This window comes from Frieseomelitta varia, unplaced genomic scaffold (genome assembly GCF_011392965.1).
Source record: "Frieseomelitta varia isolate USP_RPSP 00005682 unplaced genomic scaffold, Fvar_1.2 scaffold_436, whole genome shotgun sequence".
Taxonomy (NCBI): domain Eukaryota; kingdom Metazoa; phylum Arthropoda; class Insecta; order Hymenoptera; family Apidae; genus Frieseomelitta; species Frieseomelitta varia.
The window spans coordinates 123100-142748 of NW_025110186.1; the positions used below are offsets into that span (position 1 = coordinate 123100).

General features: G+C 29.9%; 1 protein-coding gene across 5 annotated transcripts in view; it reads left to right on the forward strand.

The window, feature by feature from the left end:
• LOC122532121 (ankyrin repeat and fibronectin type-III domain-containing protein 1) overlaps positions 1-19649 on the forward strand; it is a 97960-nt gene that overhangs the window by 64510 nt on the left and 13801 nt on the right. For 2 of the 5 annotated variants that reach the window (XM_043660630.1, XM_043660629.1), the window contains exons 2-4: positions 6218-6355; positions 7388-7466; positions 17821-17924. In XM_043660630.1, coding sequence (XP_043516565.1) covers positions 6238-6355; positions 7388-7466; positions 17821-17924 — 301 coding nt within the window. In that variant the 5' untranslated portion in view covers positions 6218-6237. Of the gene's footprint in view, positions 1-1514; positions 1904-2737; positions 3919-6217; positions 6356-7387; positions 7467-17820; positions 17925-19649 lie in introns of those variants that run through there. The other 3 variants (XM_043660627.1, XR_006307450.1, XM_043660628.1) reach the window with 3 other exon arrangements.

The following is a 19649-nucleotide window of genomic DNA, read 5'->3' on the forward strand; positions in this document are numbered from 1 at the left end:
AAAAAAAAAAAAAAAGAAAAAAAAAGAAATCATCTCGTCGTGAGGTAAAATTCGTCGGGAAAATTCGAACGTTCATCCACTTTCGCCACGGTTGCACTCCAAATTGATTCTTTCGACGACACTCGATACAATGCCCTCGGATCTTGGCGATCCAACCAGCCAAGCCAAGTCAGAGCCACGGACGCCAGCAATAAGTTTGATTGGGTTAACAAATTGTCACGCTCGTCTCGAGGAGGAAGAGGCGACGTTTCAGGCCACTTCTTCGTAATAGGCAATTGTGGCTTGCTGCACTGAAATCGACCGTGTGCGTGTCCTAAGTAAATAATAAAATCGTTCGAGCATGTCAGTCTGTCGTGCGACATCATCCGCGATCCACTCGGTGTTTTTCCTCGATCTCCGATTCTCGAAACGTACGATCAGATTCGGCGCGAAGTTAAGTTCGCACTGTTGGATGGAAAATTCTTGTTTTAAATTTTTGTTTCAATTTGAAAGTGAGAAACATTCATCGTGGAAGATGCGGTGGAATTTGAACAAGATTATCCGTAATTTTGAAGAATTTCATACTTTTCTTTTGTAACATGTCGAACATGTAATTTGAATTGTGCGATATATTTGGTTGATGAATAAAATGACTATTAATTATGTGTGTTGTGTAAAGTATGTGATGCAGAGGAAATGATTTTTTTTTTTTTTTTTTTTTGACGTTTAATAATTACGTGACGTTAGAAGAAAATGTGTACTAGTATCATTCGGGAAGTATCGTTTTTTAAATGTAACTTTGATAGTAAGTAACTGTTTCTATGTTACGAATTCCAAATTTATAAAAATCGAGAAATTCGTAAAATTGGTGGTGTTTAAGTTTAGCTGTCTGTTTGTGTTTTCCTAAAAGATACTGAATTTTAAGATATAAACTTAGGTAAGAAATCGTAGAAATAAACTTTGATAAGAAATCATAGAAATTATGATAGAATAATAATCATAGAAATAAACTCGGATAAGAAATCATAGAAATTATAATAAAATAATAGATATAAACTTGGGTAAGAAATCATAGAAATTATTTCCTAAATATGAACTATAAATAAAGTAAATGTTTGAAAATTGATAGTAAAATTTCAATATTTTTGCAAATCGAAATTGATAATAAAATCATCGGTATTCTTATCATGGTTAGCAAATTTCGAAGAAACGACATATCACACACCAAACTAAATTATAATAATTAAATAATTAAAAACAAACGACGAAAAATTCCCCAGCCTTTCACATTTATTATACTGTTTTAAAATTTCATTCTTTCACCTCATTTTCTTGACATGTGTTACATTCAACAAAGAAGAATAACAGTTCAATCAATCAACGCTGAGAACGAAATCACGAAACCGCAGTTCAAGAAGTTTTTTTCAACGTTTACACACGACACAGTGAAGTTTCAAAATCTGAAACATTTTTCATCCAGTGTAAACGTTCGTGGATTCTTAAATTTTTTTTCATATCCAGCGATTTTAAAATGTCGAAGCGGCTTGCGTAACTCGATTTCTCTCGTATCCTCGGCGATTCTGAATCAGTTCGCGAATGATTCGACGATTTGGCGAGCAAAGAAGGGTAGAATTTCGGCTTGAAACGCAGTTCACGTTTTATTGGTCAGGATTTATTCTGTCCTCCCCTGAAGAATATTCACTCGAACGTTCGCTTTAACGCTCGGTGTATTTAATGGCGTCGTGAAAACTTGGCCGTTAACCTTGATGAGAAACGAAGTATATCTACCTGTCGTTTATTTCTTCCAGCGGGGAAACCTCGTGTTGCAAAACCTGGACTTTTATTGTAAATCCCCGACAATTCTAAATAACGTTATCCGACGTTCATCGTGTTTTCCCAAACGTCTGCGTTTTATTTGTCAAACGTGAGGACTATTTTCAGCCTCTAATGTAATATTTTCTCAGTTTTAAGGCGAAACAGATAATAAATTTATTGCTTCTCAATAATTTCTATCGTACCAAAGGAAACGACGAGTCCAAAAGAAAAAGAAAGCGACGAGTTACTGTGCACGGTTTGGTCACTCGTTAAGGTCCGCAGTCAGTTAGTTGCCAGCGCCTTCTCTGGCGATTGACGATCAAACATTTTCATTTCTGTGAAAATTATGAAAACAGCAGCTATTGAATATAAAATTTAATGTAAAATTTTTACGTTTTTTGTTTATATTTGTCGAAATTGTTAGAAATTAAAAAAATGCTCGATCGTCAATCTCTAGTAAATGTTACACTAAAGATACGTAACCAAGTTTCATAGTAATCGGTTGATTAGATTCCGTTTCTACAAACCTAGTAATTTCGAGAAAAACGCGTTTAAAGTTTCAAAACGTCCTTTACTTTTTTTTACTTGTATATCGCGGTTCTCAGTTCTTGCAATTCACGACTAAATTGAATCCAAGTCCCCTAACATTCGATTCCATCAAAAGTAATATTCGAATCACACGATTTACACTTAATAATACTGGTTAAAGTTGTGAACAGTGATGCAAATTGATGGATTTATTGTTACACCCCAGAATAAGTCGTTTTAAAGTCTAAGACCTTTTGTACCTTCTAACACTTCAAACTGCTATTTAAAACAAAAACAAAAAAAAAATTTTTTTTTGAAACTCTCAAACTGTCCCCTTGAATACACTTAAAACTGAGAAAACGTTGCAATTCGGAACGAAATAAAACTTCCACGCGTGCGTGACACGTCATTCCAGAGCAAGAAATTAAACCAAAGAAGTGCCCGAAGAAGAGTGTTTCCTAACCCAGAGAGCAAACTAACGTAAATATCAATCGAAACGAGATCAAGAAAGTATAATAACTACCAGCGTTCGAGACTTGAATACATGGAACAGTCGTCTCTTATCATCGAGGGAGATTCTCATCGACAGTTCAAACAACGATAATCGAAGAACAATCCTCCAGATGAAATTTCGCAAATCGTCCGCGTCCAGCCCGAAAATGGAACTGCTCTCGAGGCGTTCGTCGAGCGACCGGACGTCGACCCTGAAGCGGTCGAGGTCGTTCCGGGCCTCGATGAAGCTCATGTCGAAGCTACGAGCCCACGCGAGCCTCCGCTTGAACGTCGGCTTCGATCTCTCGCCTTCGGTGTCGTCGCGCGGCACGAAGAAACAACGAAACAAATCATCCGCGATCGAGAAAGAAGATCCCGGCCGAAAGAAGAGCTCGATCGCCAGTGATCTGAAGAGCAAATTGCGCCTCACCGAGAGAATCGAGGAGAGGAACGATGACACCACCGTGTCTCCTCCGTTCGTACCGCGTGTATTTCGCTGGACCTCGGTGGCCAACGGCGTGAAAGAGAACAATAGCGTTTGCCCTGGCGACCACATGTCCTACGAGAATCCTACTTTCCGGCTGGACAGCTCTTTGGACTCGTCCGTGTCTGGTTTCCTGTTCGAAACGGTGGCGAGCGTGGAGGAACCTCTCGAGGAGGAACCTCGTCCATCGGAGAGGAACCTCGATGATGGATTAACGATCGTCATCGATAACGACTCGAACGAAACCGTGCCGGCTGGGACGAGTCTCGTTAAGAAGAATCGTCCGGTGTTCGACGCGACGAAAGGAAGAAGCTTGTCGGTGGACGACGTGGTGTTGCAGAACGAGGAAGCGGCGAGCAGCCTGGTGTTGAACGCCGTCGACTGGAAGAGCGATCACGCGATCGAGAAGGTGCTGAAGAACGAGAAAATTCGAAAATCGTCGCCGGCATGCTCGTCGAGGTCGTGCAGGATACGAACGGTGGACAATATCGCGAATTTTTGGACCAACGCTCGCGGCGGCAGCTTTCGTAACAAGGTGGGCAGGAAGAAGTCGATGAGAGACTCGAGGGAGCCCGAATCCATGGACGGTAGGGTCGTTTTCACGACCGCTTCTGGATCAAGTACGGGCCATCAGGTTTTTTTAATCAGTTCGAACGACTTTTCTTTTTCCTTTTCTCGTTTTTTTTTTTTTTCCTTTTTTTTTTTGAGAACTGACGTCAGTTTTCTTGTTTTTTTTAGCGAAGGAAAAGATGAGTTTAATACGAAGTTTCGACGTGACGATTTTATTATACTTCAGTGACTTACGGATCTTAATTTTAGACATTTATTTCTAATATGTTTATTTGATATATATATATATATTTCATTTATTTGATATTTAATGACGTATATACAATAATTTCGATAATTCCGATTAAGGAGCTAGTTTTTATATAAATTCAATCTTACAATTATTAATCACAATATATATATAATATTATGATTAAAGGATTAGTCTGGAAATTCAGTATCCACTTTAATTTTAAAATTACACAGAATTGTCATACATTTATTTCTAATAGGTTTGTTTCAACGTAATATTGCAATTGAGGAGATAATCTAGAATTTCACTTCGTCGAAATTATCGTACGTTTATTTCCAAGACGAAAGCAACAAATTTTTTTGAAAATAGTGCATGATGCAAGAGAGAGATATATTTTCATCCGTATTATTTACAAGCACCTTGTAAAATTTACAAAAATTTACATAAATTGTCAATCTCAGCTTCACTTCGAATTTTTCTTTAATTGTAAAGAAAAAAATGCTAACAATTAATTTTAATTTTACACGTTTACAAGCGACCTAACTCTGTAAAACAATAACAAATAAGTCATGTGACTCGATATATATATATACTTTTTTTAGATAAATTGGGTTAATTAATTAATTTTTGGGAGGAAAAAGAACAGGAGATAAAAAGGGAGATTTTAATAGAGAATATACAAAATGTATAATAATTAGTATACACGGATGAACAAACAAATTGCATAATCCCTTGAAACATCATATTTATATAATATTAATAATAACAAAAATAATAATAATAACAGTAACAAAAAGTAATATTAATAATAACAAAAATAATAATAACAGTAACAAAAAATAATATTAATAACAAAAATAATAATAATAATAATAATAATAACAGTAACAAAAAGTAATATTAATAATAACAAAAATAATAATAACAGTAACAAAAAATAATATTAATAACAAAAATAATAATAATAATAATAATAATAACAGTAACAAAAAGTAATATTAATAATAACAAAAATAATAATAACAGTAACAAAAAATAATATTAATAACAAAAATAATAATAATAATAATAATAACAGTAACAAAAAGTAATATTAATAATAACAAAAATAATAATAATAATGACAGCAACAAAAAGTAATATTAATAATAACGAAAATAATAATAATAATAATAACAGCAACAAAAAGTAATATTAATAATAACAAAAATAAAGTAATAACAGTAACAAAAAATAATATTAATAATAACAAAAACAACAACAACAATAATAATAGTAACAAAAAGTAATATGAATAATAACAAAAATAATAATAATAACAGTAACAAAAAGTAATGTTAATAAAATAATAATATTAATAATAATAATATTAGTAATATTAACAAACAAAAATATATTAATAACAACAGAAGTTATAATAATGATATTAATAATGGACAGAAGAAGTAACAAATACAAAGGATATTTTAATAGAAAACATAAATCATAATTAATCACGTAAACAAATAAACTCTACAATACGAATTAATTGAATTAATTAATATAATTTATAAGTCTCTCACAACAAGTCATCATATTTGCCAATTCGCGTAACGCGATCGAAGATCGAGAAAGTCGCATTGAAATCAAAGAGAGACATTATTTCCTTTTTGCTTGTTGCTCCTTATTTTGCTTTTTCAACTGCTTCAGTGTGACATCGCGCGAGGAAAGAGGTGAAAAGAAAAGAAAGAAAAGAAAAGAAAAGAAAGCGCATTAATTAACGCTGCACGGTATTAAAGAAAAGTAAAAATATTCGGGATTCTTTTTTAAACTCTCTCCCTCTGCGTTTCACTTTGTGCAAGTTTCACCTTTTTAAAATGAACATGTTCACTCGCACGAACAGAAAGATTCCTTTTTTTTTTTTGACTACGCAACAGTAGGTCTTCACGTTGTTCAGGACTGTTGTTATCAGACAGTCACGCGAGTGAAAAAAATCCTTCTCCGCGTCATTGTCAAGCTGTTGTCCGCTCATTTACTTTCTCGTCGCCGAGTTGTCGTCCCTTTTTCTTTCTTTTTTTTTTTTTTTCTTCATTTTCCCTCGTCTTTATTCAGTTTCCTTTGATTTTGTGTTCACGCAGAGCTGTACTCTTTGCAAGGGATGGAGTTCCTGGAGGGTTTCGGGAAGAAAAAGCATCAGGCAAATCAGCAATCGAACAATATCTCGTCGGTGCACATCAATCCCCTAACAGCACAGTCTCTCAACATACACTTGCATGGTATCTTTTTTTTTTTTATTTCTCCATCTTTATTTTCGCCTCGTTCGCTTCTTTGTTCAGTTGCTCTTTGAGTATTTTGCAGCGACGTTTGCCTTGGAAAATTTTCCATTAAACGAATAAATGACGAAATTTTGTATTTGTTCAGTTTGTATAAAAATCGTTCGTAGAATGTAATTTTCGTGGTTCTTTGATGTTTGAAACATAAGTTACACAGTGGCTCGCGAAAAGAATTTCTACGTACGTACATATTGTCTTGGGTCAATTTTGAAATTTTATCGACACTAAAATCGTGATTGTACGTATTTGGTAAAACTTTAAACAAATTTGAAAACGTGTATATAAGAGTTTCAAGATATGCTTGAGGGAAAATATAAATACAGGGTTAAACATATTTTGATATTTTCGTGATCTTGTAATTTTCATATGTTTAAATTTGTTTCAAATTTTCACAGATAAAGTAAAATTAATCAAATTTCGAAATTACAATACATACGTACAATGTATATTCATAAAAAGCTCCTACGTTAAAGTATTGTCGCAATAAAACCGAAATAAAATTTTGAAATTTCTATATTTTCATTATGTCTTTCATCATTACAAACAATTCCAAACTTAATTTTTCACTCTTACATTGATTTTATATCTATGTAGTTTCTGTTATCAATTTTTATTACAACAATAAAATATTATAATTAATATTATTATTGATCTGATTTTTATTACAACAATCTGTTATCAATTTTTATTGCAACAATCAAATATTATAAAGCTTGCGTTTAAAAAAAAAAAATGCAAAAAAAATCTCCGAGTCAACTTTTGTTCATCGCTGTATTTTAATTTCTTTTTTTTTTTTTTTTCCTATCAGATTTCGTTACAATATATTTTTTCATTTGTTATTTTCATACATTCGTGGAACGTGTTATTTCCAGTTCGTTAGTGAATCACGAAAATTTCTTCACTCGGTGGCGGCGGGAAATTATTAAAATTATCGTCTGGCAACAGGCGTTTCGATTTACCTCTTATTTTTTCCAGCCCTCTTCGCTGCAGTGGAACATGGCCACCTCGACAAAGCCAGAACAATTTTGGAGTCGACGGACGTGGACGTGAACAGGTGAGTTCTCGTGTATTTTTCTGCTTTCGATAGAATCACGTGTTCAACGTCGCTCGTGAAGTTTCCACGATCCTCTTGAAAACGACTTGATTGTTTCACATTACTTTTAATCCGTCTCTTGCGTCGACTCACGTTTTCTCTTATAAAATGTACTTGTACATTCGTCGTACTATTATTTACTTCATCATACTATTTATTTACTATTTCTCTAACATAGAGTGACCACAAACTCGCGTACGCCAAATTGTCAATGTTCGAAACATTGTCGATATTCGAACTGTTTGCAAAATAGTTTCGTGACAAGAAATCACACGGTGATAAATTAGTTTATTTATTAGTAATAAATTGTTTTGTTATTTATTATTATTTATTATGAATTATTTTGTTATTTATCATTTGTTATAAATTATTTTGCTATTTATTATTATTTGTTATAAATTATTTTGTTATTTATTACTGTTTGTTATAAATTAATTTATTTATTATTTGTTGTAAATTATTTTGTTATTTATTATTATTATAAACTATTTTGTTATTTATTACTATTTGTTATAAATTATTTTATTTATTATTATAAATTATTTTGTTATTGATTATTATTTATTATAAATTGTTTTGTTATTTATTATTATTTATTATGAATTATTTTGCTATTTATTATTACTTGTTATAAATTATTTTGTTATTTATTACTGTTTGTTGTAAATTATTTTATTTATTATTATTTGTTATAAATTATTTTGTTACTTATTATTCGTTATAAACTATTTTGTTATTTATTACTATTTGTTATAAATTATTTTATTTATTATTATAAATTATTTTGTTATTGATTATTATTTATTATAAATTGTTTTGTTATTTATTGCTATTTGTTATAAATTGTTTTGTTATTTATTATTATTTGTTATAACTTATTTTGTTATTTACTATGAGGTTCCTTAAAATTTGCCATTTTACGATTTTCACGAGTCCACAATTTTTCATCGAGTTTTCGTCAGAAATACTCTGCCACAACCATAGTAGTTTTAAATTAACTGTTAATATTTTATCATCGTATCGACATGAGACCAGCAATTGGAATTTCGTTGGAAAAAACGAGGGACGGATGAAAGTGAATTAAATCGTCTTTATAAATAAGCGACGAGACAAGATCGTATCACTTTGGAAATCGCAAAGAAGTTGGCGATCTGACGCGTTGATTTGCGAGGCAAAGGACCGTGGCACTCCACGTGATCCTCATGTAGGTTAATTGCAACTGTTAATTAAATTCCCTGGCAACTCGGGAGAACAAGCCAATTAACATAGAACTGGACGATGGATTTTGGAATATATACGCACTCTGTTTCAAACCTGAGCGTTATTTGAATAAAACGTTTGAGAAATTACTATTTAAACCTTCGTCCGTCTCTTGTGTCAATTTGACACACTATTCTTATAAAATTGTTACGTTATTTTGCATTTTACACGTGAGTACAAATGCAGAGGTGAAATTCTGTGACGTCTATTTTTCTAATATATATATATATTTATTTATTTATTTATTTATTTATTTATACTTATATAATACAATATAAATATATATGTATAATATAATTATAATTATGTAATACAATATATATATAATATAATTATAATTATATAATACAATATAAATGTATATATATAATATAATTATAGATACTATATAATTATAATTATAATTATGTAATACAATATAAATATATATATATATATAATATATTAATTTTATATATATATATACACAATCAATTCCTGAAGTGGGTTCCACAAGTTACGAAACACCCTATGTGTATATATATATATATATATATATATATATATATATATATATTTATATTTATATTGTATTATATACATAAATATAAATATATATATTGTGTATATTCGTAACTTGTGGAACCCATTTCGGGAGCTGATTGTATGCCTAAAAAAAAGTCATATAAATATACGTCCTGTCTGTCTTCGTTTATGAGATATAATGAATTTTATAAACAGTGCAAACTCTAGTAAGTTAATTTTACCAAAGATGGTACATTCAATTTTCATAATAATCATAATTGGGATGAAGGAAACCCACATGTTATTGTGCATTCAAGACATCAACACCAGTTTAGNTGCATGATGGAGCTCCGCCGCATTTTAGCCGAGTGGCTAGGCAATTTTTAAATCAACACTTTGCAGATAAATGGATTGGTCGTGGAGGTCCTATTGCATGGCCTGCTCGTTCTCCGGATTTGAATCCATTAGATTTTCATTTGCGGGGACATTTAAAATCTATTGTATACGCAACATCGATTGAAAATGCTGAAATACTACGAAATAGAATAGAGCAAGGCTTCCGACAAATTCGAGAAACACCAGGAATGATAGAGAGAGTAACCAGATCAATGGCAAGACGCGTGCAGGCTTGTCTTCAAATGCAAGGTGGTCATTTCGAGCATCTTTTGTAAAAGTAATTAAAAACAGAAAATTCATTATATCTCATGAACATAATTCCGAGTGCATTTTTACAAGTTGTTTTTACATCGCGCAGTAGGGTAATGAAGTAGGGATACCTTTGTTCTTGAAACTTGTAAAAATTTAAACAAAATTTCCCTCGCGAGTAGATTTATCATGGTTTCGAAGATCAAAGTATTCTCTTTACAGCGATCACTTTATTATTATTTTTGTTTTCCACCTTTTTCAGTTAATTTATATTAGAATATTAGAATAGAATTATATTGGAATATTTGTAATAGAAAATTAATAGAAAATCGTACAGCAAGTCTTTAAACAACCTGTCATAAAGAAAAAAATATTCAATATTTCCAAAGACGTTTGAATTTTTGTTTTGTCCTATTCCACTCGCCAGATGATGTGAAAAATATCTTGAAAGAAGAACGAACTCAGGATTATTCGTTTAAATTCGAGTAAAACTTTTCAATTTTAACAGAAACGTAAATCCGAATGAACGTTTTAAACGAAAGCTATTTAGCATACGTACGTATTTCATAAATATTGAAATTATTGCTGCACGTGAATAACCAAATCGCTTCAAATTTCGTTACAACCATTTCTGTGAAGTTGCAACTATTTCTGTAAAGCGACACAATACTCGAAAACATTGAAATATTCCGACAATATGTTTTTGCAAAAATAGCCGGACCGTAATAGCGTTAAAATCGATTGGCGGCTATTTCTGTGAAGTTATATTTTTGTAAAGCGACGAAATATTAAAACACTTGTATTATTTATAATAATAATATTATATTATGTTTATATATAATATTATTAGTATATATACATATACTAATATTATAAATATTAATATTAAATAGTATATATATATTAATAATATTATAATATTAATAGTATATGTATATATTATTATATTATTATATTTTAATATTATAAGTATATATATACTAATATTATAAATATTAATATTAAATAGCATATATTATAAAATTATATATATATATATATATATTATAATATTAATAATATATGTATATATTATATTATATTTATAATATTATTAGTATATGTATAAATATTAAACAGTATATATATTATTAATATTGTGATATTAATAGTATATGTATATAAACTAATATTATAAATATTAATATTAAACAGTATATATATTTTTAATATTATAATATCAATAGTAATATAATATATGTATATATATTATTAATATTATAATATTATTAGTATATGTATATATTATAAATTATTATATATTAATATTAAATATTATATATATTATTAATATTCTAATATTAATAGTATATGTATTGTTAATATAATATTAATAGTATATGTATATATTATATTATATTTGTAGTGTTATTGGTATATGTATAAACATTAAATAGTATATATATTATTAATATTGTAATATTAATAGTATATGTATTTATTATATCATATTCATAATATTATTAGTATATGTACATATACTAATATTATAAATATTAATATTAAACAGTATGTATATTATTAATATTGTAATATTAATAGTATATGTATATATTATATTATATTTATAATATTATATTATATTTTATATATTTATAATATTTATATTATATCAAAACTGCAGCTTCTGCTCGTGCATTCTGTTTCGAGTGAATCGAGCTGTTCGTTGCAACGTGGTGAAAATTAAAAAAAAGTTCTCCGAGAGAAGAGAAAGAAAAGAAGAAAAGAGCAGTTCGATCTTCCCTCATAAATTTCCAACTACAGTCCGAAGAGAGGAGTAATTTTCCCCGTGAAATCAGCCATGAATTTGCCGTATCGTAAATTGTTATCGGAGAAGAGAAAGAGAGCGTGACGCGTCCCGTGGAAACAGAATGAACAGAACTTGAACATTTTTCCGCTGAATTTCATTTATTCAATTTCCGCGTGTAATCGAACGATCAGACATTTTAAAAATCACTGGCAATTCCCCCTGTTAATCCACCGACGATGTAATTTGCGAAAAATGAAATATCCGCGTCGGCTGAGAGGATGGAGATCGGACACTTCTTTTCAATTGAAATATCCAACCGGGAAATATTTGATTTTCGACGGGCGTTTAGTTTCGCAATCACGCGATTAGGTGTAGTTAAACTATGCAGGTTTTTATGATATATTTTATGGTGTATGGGGATTTTAAATGCACAAAATATAATGTAAAGAACGTACGAACGTATAAAAATGTTCTTTTCTTCTTTTACGATTTTACTTCCTCGGTTATGCGCAGAAATATAAATTTCTGTAATGTCTCAACTTTGTAGAATTAGACTGTAAATGTATCTATTCGAAGGCATAAAAAATACACGAAATGCACGTATTACGTAAAACTATGTAGGATATCGAAATTCTAGGTTTTCTTTCTCCTTTTTCGATTTTATTTCTTCGTCTGTGCGCGCAAAAATATATATAAATTTGATTGATGAAATGATGTCTTAATTTTGCAATTCTTATGGAATTAAACCTTTTACGTGTTTGTAGAATAAAATTTAAGGGACAACATGTAAAATAAATAGAAGATAATAGAAGAAAGTATATGAAATACTGAAAGTATAACACTCGTTACAACGTGTAAAATAAATCTCTTGTTAGATTTTTTTTTCAGTCATTTCTTTTAGTTGTAATATAAAAACATAAATTTTCACGATTATATAAAAAAATTTCTGTAAAATCTTTTTCTCGTGCAATATCTTGTGTAGAGTCAAACTGTAAATATACAGAATATGCTAAACATTGAAAGCATAGCATTTGTCACAATATGTAAAGCAAATATTTTCTTAGGTTTTACTTCTGCAATTATGTGTATAAATTTGTATGACAATCACTTTGAGAAATCTTCCTCCTCGACAATTTTTACATATTGCTCCATTTATTTAAATGTATAAGAAATAACACTGACACGAATCAATCTGTTCTGACAGTTTAATTTCCTCGAGATGTATTTAATGACAGTTTTACAGTTGTAACAGTTGCACTGTGACTTTCACGTGCATTTATAAAATGCGAATCGTATGTAAATATATGTAAAATATCCACAATAGAAGTCTTGTAACTGGGCTGTGAATCTTACGTGCATTTATGAGAGATTTAAAGTGCAAAAACAAATGACACAGAATATGAAAAAACGACATAAATTTATAAATCTACAGAGACGCCTCTGAATTTCTATATTCCTTCAGGAATAAAAAAAGGTGTCCTTATTTTCTTATCTACTACGCGATACAAAAACATTCTTTTTGGAAAAGAAATTAATTCAGAATTGTCAAAGTAGAGAGAGTAAGAAACGAGGTCAACTGAACTGTTACGCGAGTCTTTTTGTACAAAAGTTATAATAACTTGAAATATTTTTCATTGTCATCAACAATTGTTACATGTAAAATAGAGGACCTCTTGTCCTGCACGATAGAGAAAAAGAAAGAATTAATCGTTGCGAGTGCTGCTACCACGGAAAATAGATTATCACGATATCACAGTGAATGGCTGTGATAGTGCAGAAAGCAGTAACGCTGTGAAATATCTACCGTGTCCATTTAGTCAACGAAATCTAATTATCTCGTCGGGAATTGTTACGTATCTAACGAGCCTTATGTTGCGGATCGATACGATTACAACGTAGGAGCCGTGTAACGTGACGAAATGCATACGAAGAGGCTTTGTCCCGGCAAACGGACGTTGCATCGAACCCCAATTAACGCGAGCTAACGGAGTACAAGGTGATAGGCAAATTAGAATTTATCATTCCGTGCCTTGACTTTACCCTGTCCTGCTCTTACTAACCGCTCGCGCTGGAATTGACGTGCCGCGCGCGTCGAGTATTGTTTGTCCCAAAATTGCAATAACAAAATATATAAAATAGAATAATAAATTAAAAGCAAATAATAAATTTGTTACTTCTCAATAATTACTATTCAGTGATACCGACGAGTTATAAAAAGAAAGCGACGAATTGTTGGTACACGGTTTGGTCACTCGTTATGGTCCGCAATCGGTTTGTCAGCGCAAGCGGTTAACCACGCACGTCGAGAATTTTTTGTTCCAATATTGTAATATTTTTTCAGTTCTAAATACATCTAAGTAAAAGAAAATAGGCAAAGGCAAATAGTAAATTTGTTACTTCTCAATAATTTCTATCCAGTGATACCGACGAGTTCAAATAGAAAGCGACGAATTGTTGGTACACGGTTCGGTCACTCGTTATGGTCCGCAATCGGTTTGTCAGCGCAAGCGGTTAACCACGCACGTCGAGAATTTTTTGTTCCAATATTGTAATATTTTTTCAGTTCTAAATACATCTAAGTAAAAGAAAATAGGCAAAGGCAAATAGTAAATTTGTTACTTCTCAATAATTTCTATCCAGTGATACCGACGAGTTCAAATAGAAAGCGACGAATTGTTGGTACACGGTTCGGTCACTCGTTATGGTCCGCAATCGGTTTGTCAGCGCAAGCGGTTAACCACGCACGTCGAGAATTTTTTGTTCCAATATTGTAATATTTTTTCAGTTCGAAATATATCTAAGTAAAAGAAAATAAGCAAAAGCAAATAGTAAATTTGTTACTTCTCAATAATTTCTATCCAGCGATACCGACGAGTTCAAATAGAGAGCGACAAATTGTTGGTACACGGTTCGGTCACTCGTTATGGTCCGCAATCGGTTTGTCAGCGCAAGTGGTTAACCTCTTGCGCTTGAATGACGTGCCGCGCGCGTCGCGAATTGTTTGTCCCAAAATTGCAATATTTTCTCAATTTTAAGTATATCTAAATGAAACAAAATAGGCAAAAACAAATAATAAATTTATTACTTCTCAATAATTTCAAGTTATAAAAACAAAGCGACGAATTATTGGTACACTCGTTTGGTCACTCGTTATGGTCCGCAATCGGTTTGTCAGCGCAAGCGGTTAACCACGCACGTCGAGAATTTTTTGTTCCAAAATTGTAATATTTTCTCAGTTCTAAGTATATTTAAGTAAAACGAAATAGGCAAAAGCAAATAATAAATTTATTACTTCTCAATAATTTCTATCCAGTGATATATCATACCGACGAGTTATAAAAAGTATATCTAAGTAAAACGAAATAGGCAAGAACAAATAATAATCTCAGTTCTAAGTATATCTAAGTGAAACAAAATAGGCGAAAACAAATAATAAATTTCTTGCTTCTCAATAATTTGGAGTTATAAAAAAAAAAAAAAAGCGACGAATTATTGGTATACGATTCGGTCACTCGTTATGGTCCGCAGTCAGTTGCCCAGCCGCATGTTGTTAACACAGAAACGGATTGAACTAATTTTCCAAGACGATTCACCCTCGTGACGGACGATAATCCCGAATGCTAATCGGAACACGGGAAACGAAACAAACGCGTGTCGAACTTTCGCGTAATCGAATAATCGGGATTCGCGGGTCGACGTTCGCGTTGCAATCGGTGTGTACACGCGTCGTAATCGCCGCTGTACATCCATTTGCTGCCCAACGGTAATCGGTTTATCCACTTCCACTCTCTCTTTGTCCCAGTTTACTGCAGTTGGCAAAAGCGCGTTTATCCAAGAACGAAATTGATGCCGATTACCTCGCGGAAATAGGCGCCGATCATTTATTTCCTCGCCGAGTTCGAACTCGGCGGCAGAACGCTGGCATTTTCCATCGGTTCTCACCGATTTATTTCCATCGTGCATCGCGTTCGAACGACAATGGACGATTCGTGTCATTTTCGCATTCGTATTCGACTTGATTGTACAGGGTGGGTCACTGGAATGACTGGATGATATAAAAGAAAAATAATGAAGCGTTTTTTTAATTTTTTTACTATTTTATTTGGAAATATAATTAATGGATATAGATATAATATAATAAGAAATACGATGAAATATGAATGTGATGCGAAAAGTCCAACGTAGGCATGGGACACTTTTCTTTTTAAAACAAGAGTCGAGCGAATTAAAAAAACCGAGTCTTGAGAGAGAATTCAGAAAGAGCTGTTAAAAATGTGTCAAAAGAATTTATTTGAGCTGTTAATTCGTGTTAATCGAATGTTATTTGTTTTGTTTAATTATTTGCTGTTCTGTTATCATTACTCCTTTTAAATAAATATTATTTATATTATATCTATACAAATTTTATTATATAATATTATATTAATTAATTAATTAATATTATATAAATTAATATTAATATTGTATAATATTAGTATATAATACTATATTAATAATTAATGTTGTATAATATATTAATATTAATTTGTTGTTCTATTATCATTACTCCTATTAAATAAACATTATTTATATTATATCTTTACAAATTTTATTATATAATATTATATTAATTAACTAATTAATTTAATATTGTATAATATTAGTATGTTTTACACTAATGTTGCATAATATTAAATTTTTTTAAATAAACATTTATATTATATCTCTACAAATTTTATTATATAATATAATATTAATTAATTAATTAATTAATATTATATAATATTAGTATGTAGTAATATATTAATAATTACTATTATATAATATATTAATATTAATTTGTTCTATTATCATTACTCCTATTAAATAAACATTATTTATATTATATCTTTACAAATTTTATTATATAATATTATATTAATTAACTAATTAATTTAATATTGTATAATATTAGTATGTTTTACACTAATGTTGCATAATATTAAATTTTTTTAAATAAACATTTATATTATATCTCTACAAATTTTATTATATAATATAATATTAATTAATTAATTAATTAATATTATATAATATTAGTATATAGTAATATATTAATAATTACTATTATATAATATATTAATATTAATTTGTTCTATTATCATTACTCCTATTAAATAAACATTTATTTATATTATATCTCTACAAATTTTATTATATAATATATTATTAATTTTATTATATAACCTACAAAAAAAAACTAAAAAAGATTGAAAATGAACAAGTTACGACATTTTCAAACCCTTCAGTTTTTCAGTGATCACCCTGTATATCCTTCCAACGAACGATGAACGACTGTATGTTATACTAGTCACAAAAGACAATGCAGTATCCTCTGACTACAGTATCCTATGTTTGATGACCCTAATAATAATTCGGAATTCTGAATTTCGAAATTTTAATTGATAGGATTCTTGTTTTTTTTTTTTTTTTTGGCGTTGTATAAATATTTTGGTATGAAGATGAGTTTGAAATTTCATCATTTCCTTAACCTTCGAAATTAATCTTTTCGGTATTTAATTAATTTTTTCAGAATTTTTTTGTCATTCGAAGCCGTTGATTTTTACTCGATAGAAAATTATAATAGTTGGGTTATTGCACGTAAACGTTTTCATTAAAATCTGAAATATAACCGATATATTACATCTTCCTTTAACTTTTATTTAGTTCATACTTGTGACAATCCTGTAATAATAACGAATAATAAGATAATAGATTTACTTGTTGGAAATTTAAGGAGAATGATTATATTGTAATGTTAAAAGCTGTCGCGTTTAAAAATGAACGCACTCCATAAATTTTAAATTTCAAACAATTTATAAGTCGTCTCTCGTTTGTCAATTTTGACAAAATTTTATTCAAAAAAAAAAGAAAAAAAAAAAAAAAATATATATATATATATATATATATATATATATATATATATATATATATATATACACATACACACGCACACACATATTTTTGTATTAAATTTTTTTTCCACTCGTTGTCGGACGTGACAAATTAGTGCGACGCGAGTTTTATCGTGATTTAGCATTAACTCTCGGCAATTAATCTTCCCCTGGCGAGTAACATCGATATGAATTGGATTTTCAGCGTCAACAGCGACGGCCTGTCACCCCTGGACGTTGCGGTGCTCAGCAACAACAGGCCGCTTGCAAAAATGCTGGTCGCGTTCGGCGCGCAGGAGGGTAACCAGTGTAAGTACCCAGGTTTTCTTTTTTTTTTTTTTTTAACTGTCACTGGCAACGATTTCACGAAAATTTATTTACTCGATGACGAAGGTTCCGAGCTATTATGTATTTAGGATGGAAGTAAAAAGCTACGATGAATCACTCTTTAAGGGGGGCAGTACAGTTTTTGACGGGCCTAAAAATTACCTATACTTTGGAGGACTAGTAAAAAAAAAAAAAAAATTACACATTTGATTGCCATGAGTCTTTGTGGTTTATTTTAACACATGAACTATAAAAGGCAATATTAAAAAAGAAGAAAAGGGCTCTTAATTAGTTTTTAACGGGCCTAAAAATTATCTATACTTTGGAGGACTAGTAGAAAAAAAAAAAAACTATACATTTGATGGACATAAGTCTTTGTGGTTTATTTTAACATATGAACTATAAAAGGCAATATTAAAAAAGAAGAAAAGGGCTCTTAATTAGTTTTTAACGGGCCTAAAAATTACCTATACTTTGGAGGAAGTCTTTGTGGTTTATTTTAACACATTGTGAACTATAAGAGGCAACATTAAAAAAGAAGAAAAGGGCTCTTAATTAGTTTTNTAAAAATTACCTATACTTTGGAGGGCTAGTAAAAAAAAAAAAAAAAAATACACGTTTGATTGACATGAGTCTTTGTGGTTTATTTTAACACATTATGAACTATAAGAGGCAACATTTAAAAAAGAAGAAAAGGGCTCTTAATTAGTTTTTTAACGGCATCCTTTTACATAACTTTTTTTTTACACTGTAGAAACATGGAATTTACTTGGAAAGGTTTTTATATTAAAATAAAATAGAAATGATATATTCTAGTATTTTTGGTATTCTTACATTTCTTATAAATCTATTTATTTAGTTTATTTGTAATGATATAATCGTAATAGTATTTGTAACTATTGAATAATAATTTTTCTACTTTTTATTTGATCTTGAATATGAATAAAATTAATAAACATGGATATTCATACAAATTTATAATTTTGTTCGGTTATTAATATTGAATATTAATAAAATTAATAAACATGGATGTTTATACAAATACAATCAAAGGAATAGAAATTTGTATCGAGTATAATACTGAATATTTTATATTTTATATTCACATTTTTATATTTTATATTTATATTTTATATTTTATATTTACATATAATATTATATATTCTCTGAATATTTTTATGTTTAGTTTTATATCTTGTTAATTCTGTTAATAGATGAACATCAATAATCTAGTAATGAAATATTCGAGCAACTCGTTGCTTTAATAATTAACGACTAATAAATATTTTTGTAAAATTACAGAGACACAAAACGATGAAAAAAAAAGTTGAATTTTTCGCATTTCCTTTCATTATCTCGACAAAAATTTAAAAAATTTCGCAATACAAATTCACTGAAAAGAATTGCAAATGATATATTGCGCCAACATTGATCTTCAGCAAACCAAGTTCCACTTGATTCGACTTGATTAATAAAAAAATGTGTACTTTGATAAACATCGATTTTGCGAACAGAAGAGTCAAGAGTAAATTTATTATAAATTTAGAAAGTTGTGAATTCGCTTTTTTTTTTCGATTTTCTCGCTTATAACAGATACACGAACGATCGAGCAAGAAAGTGAAAGTGAAAGTGAAGAGAGAATTTTCACGGAATCATTCATTTTCTAGGATCAGTTCAACTTTTGCTTTTTCTTTTTCCTTTTTTTTT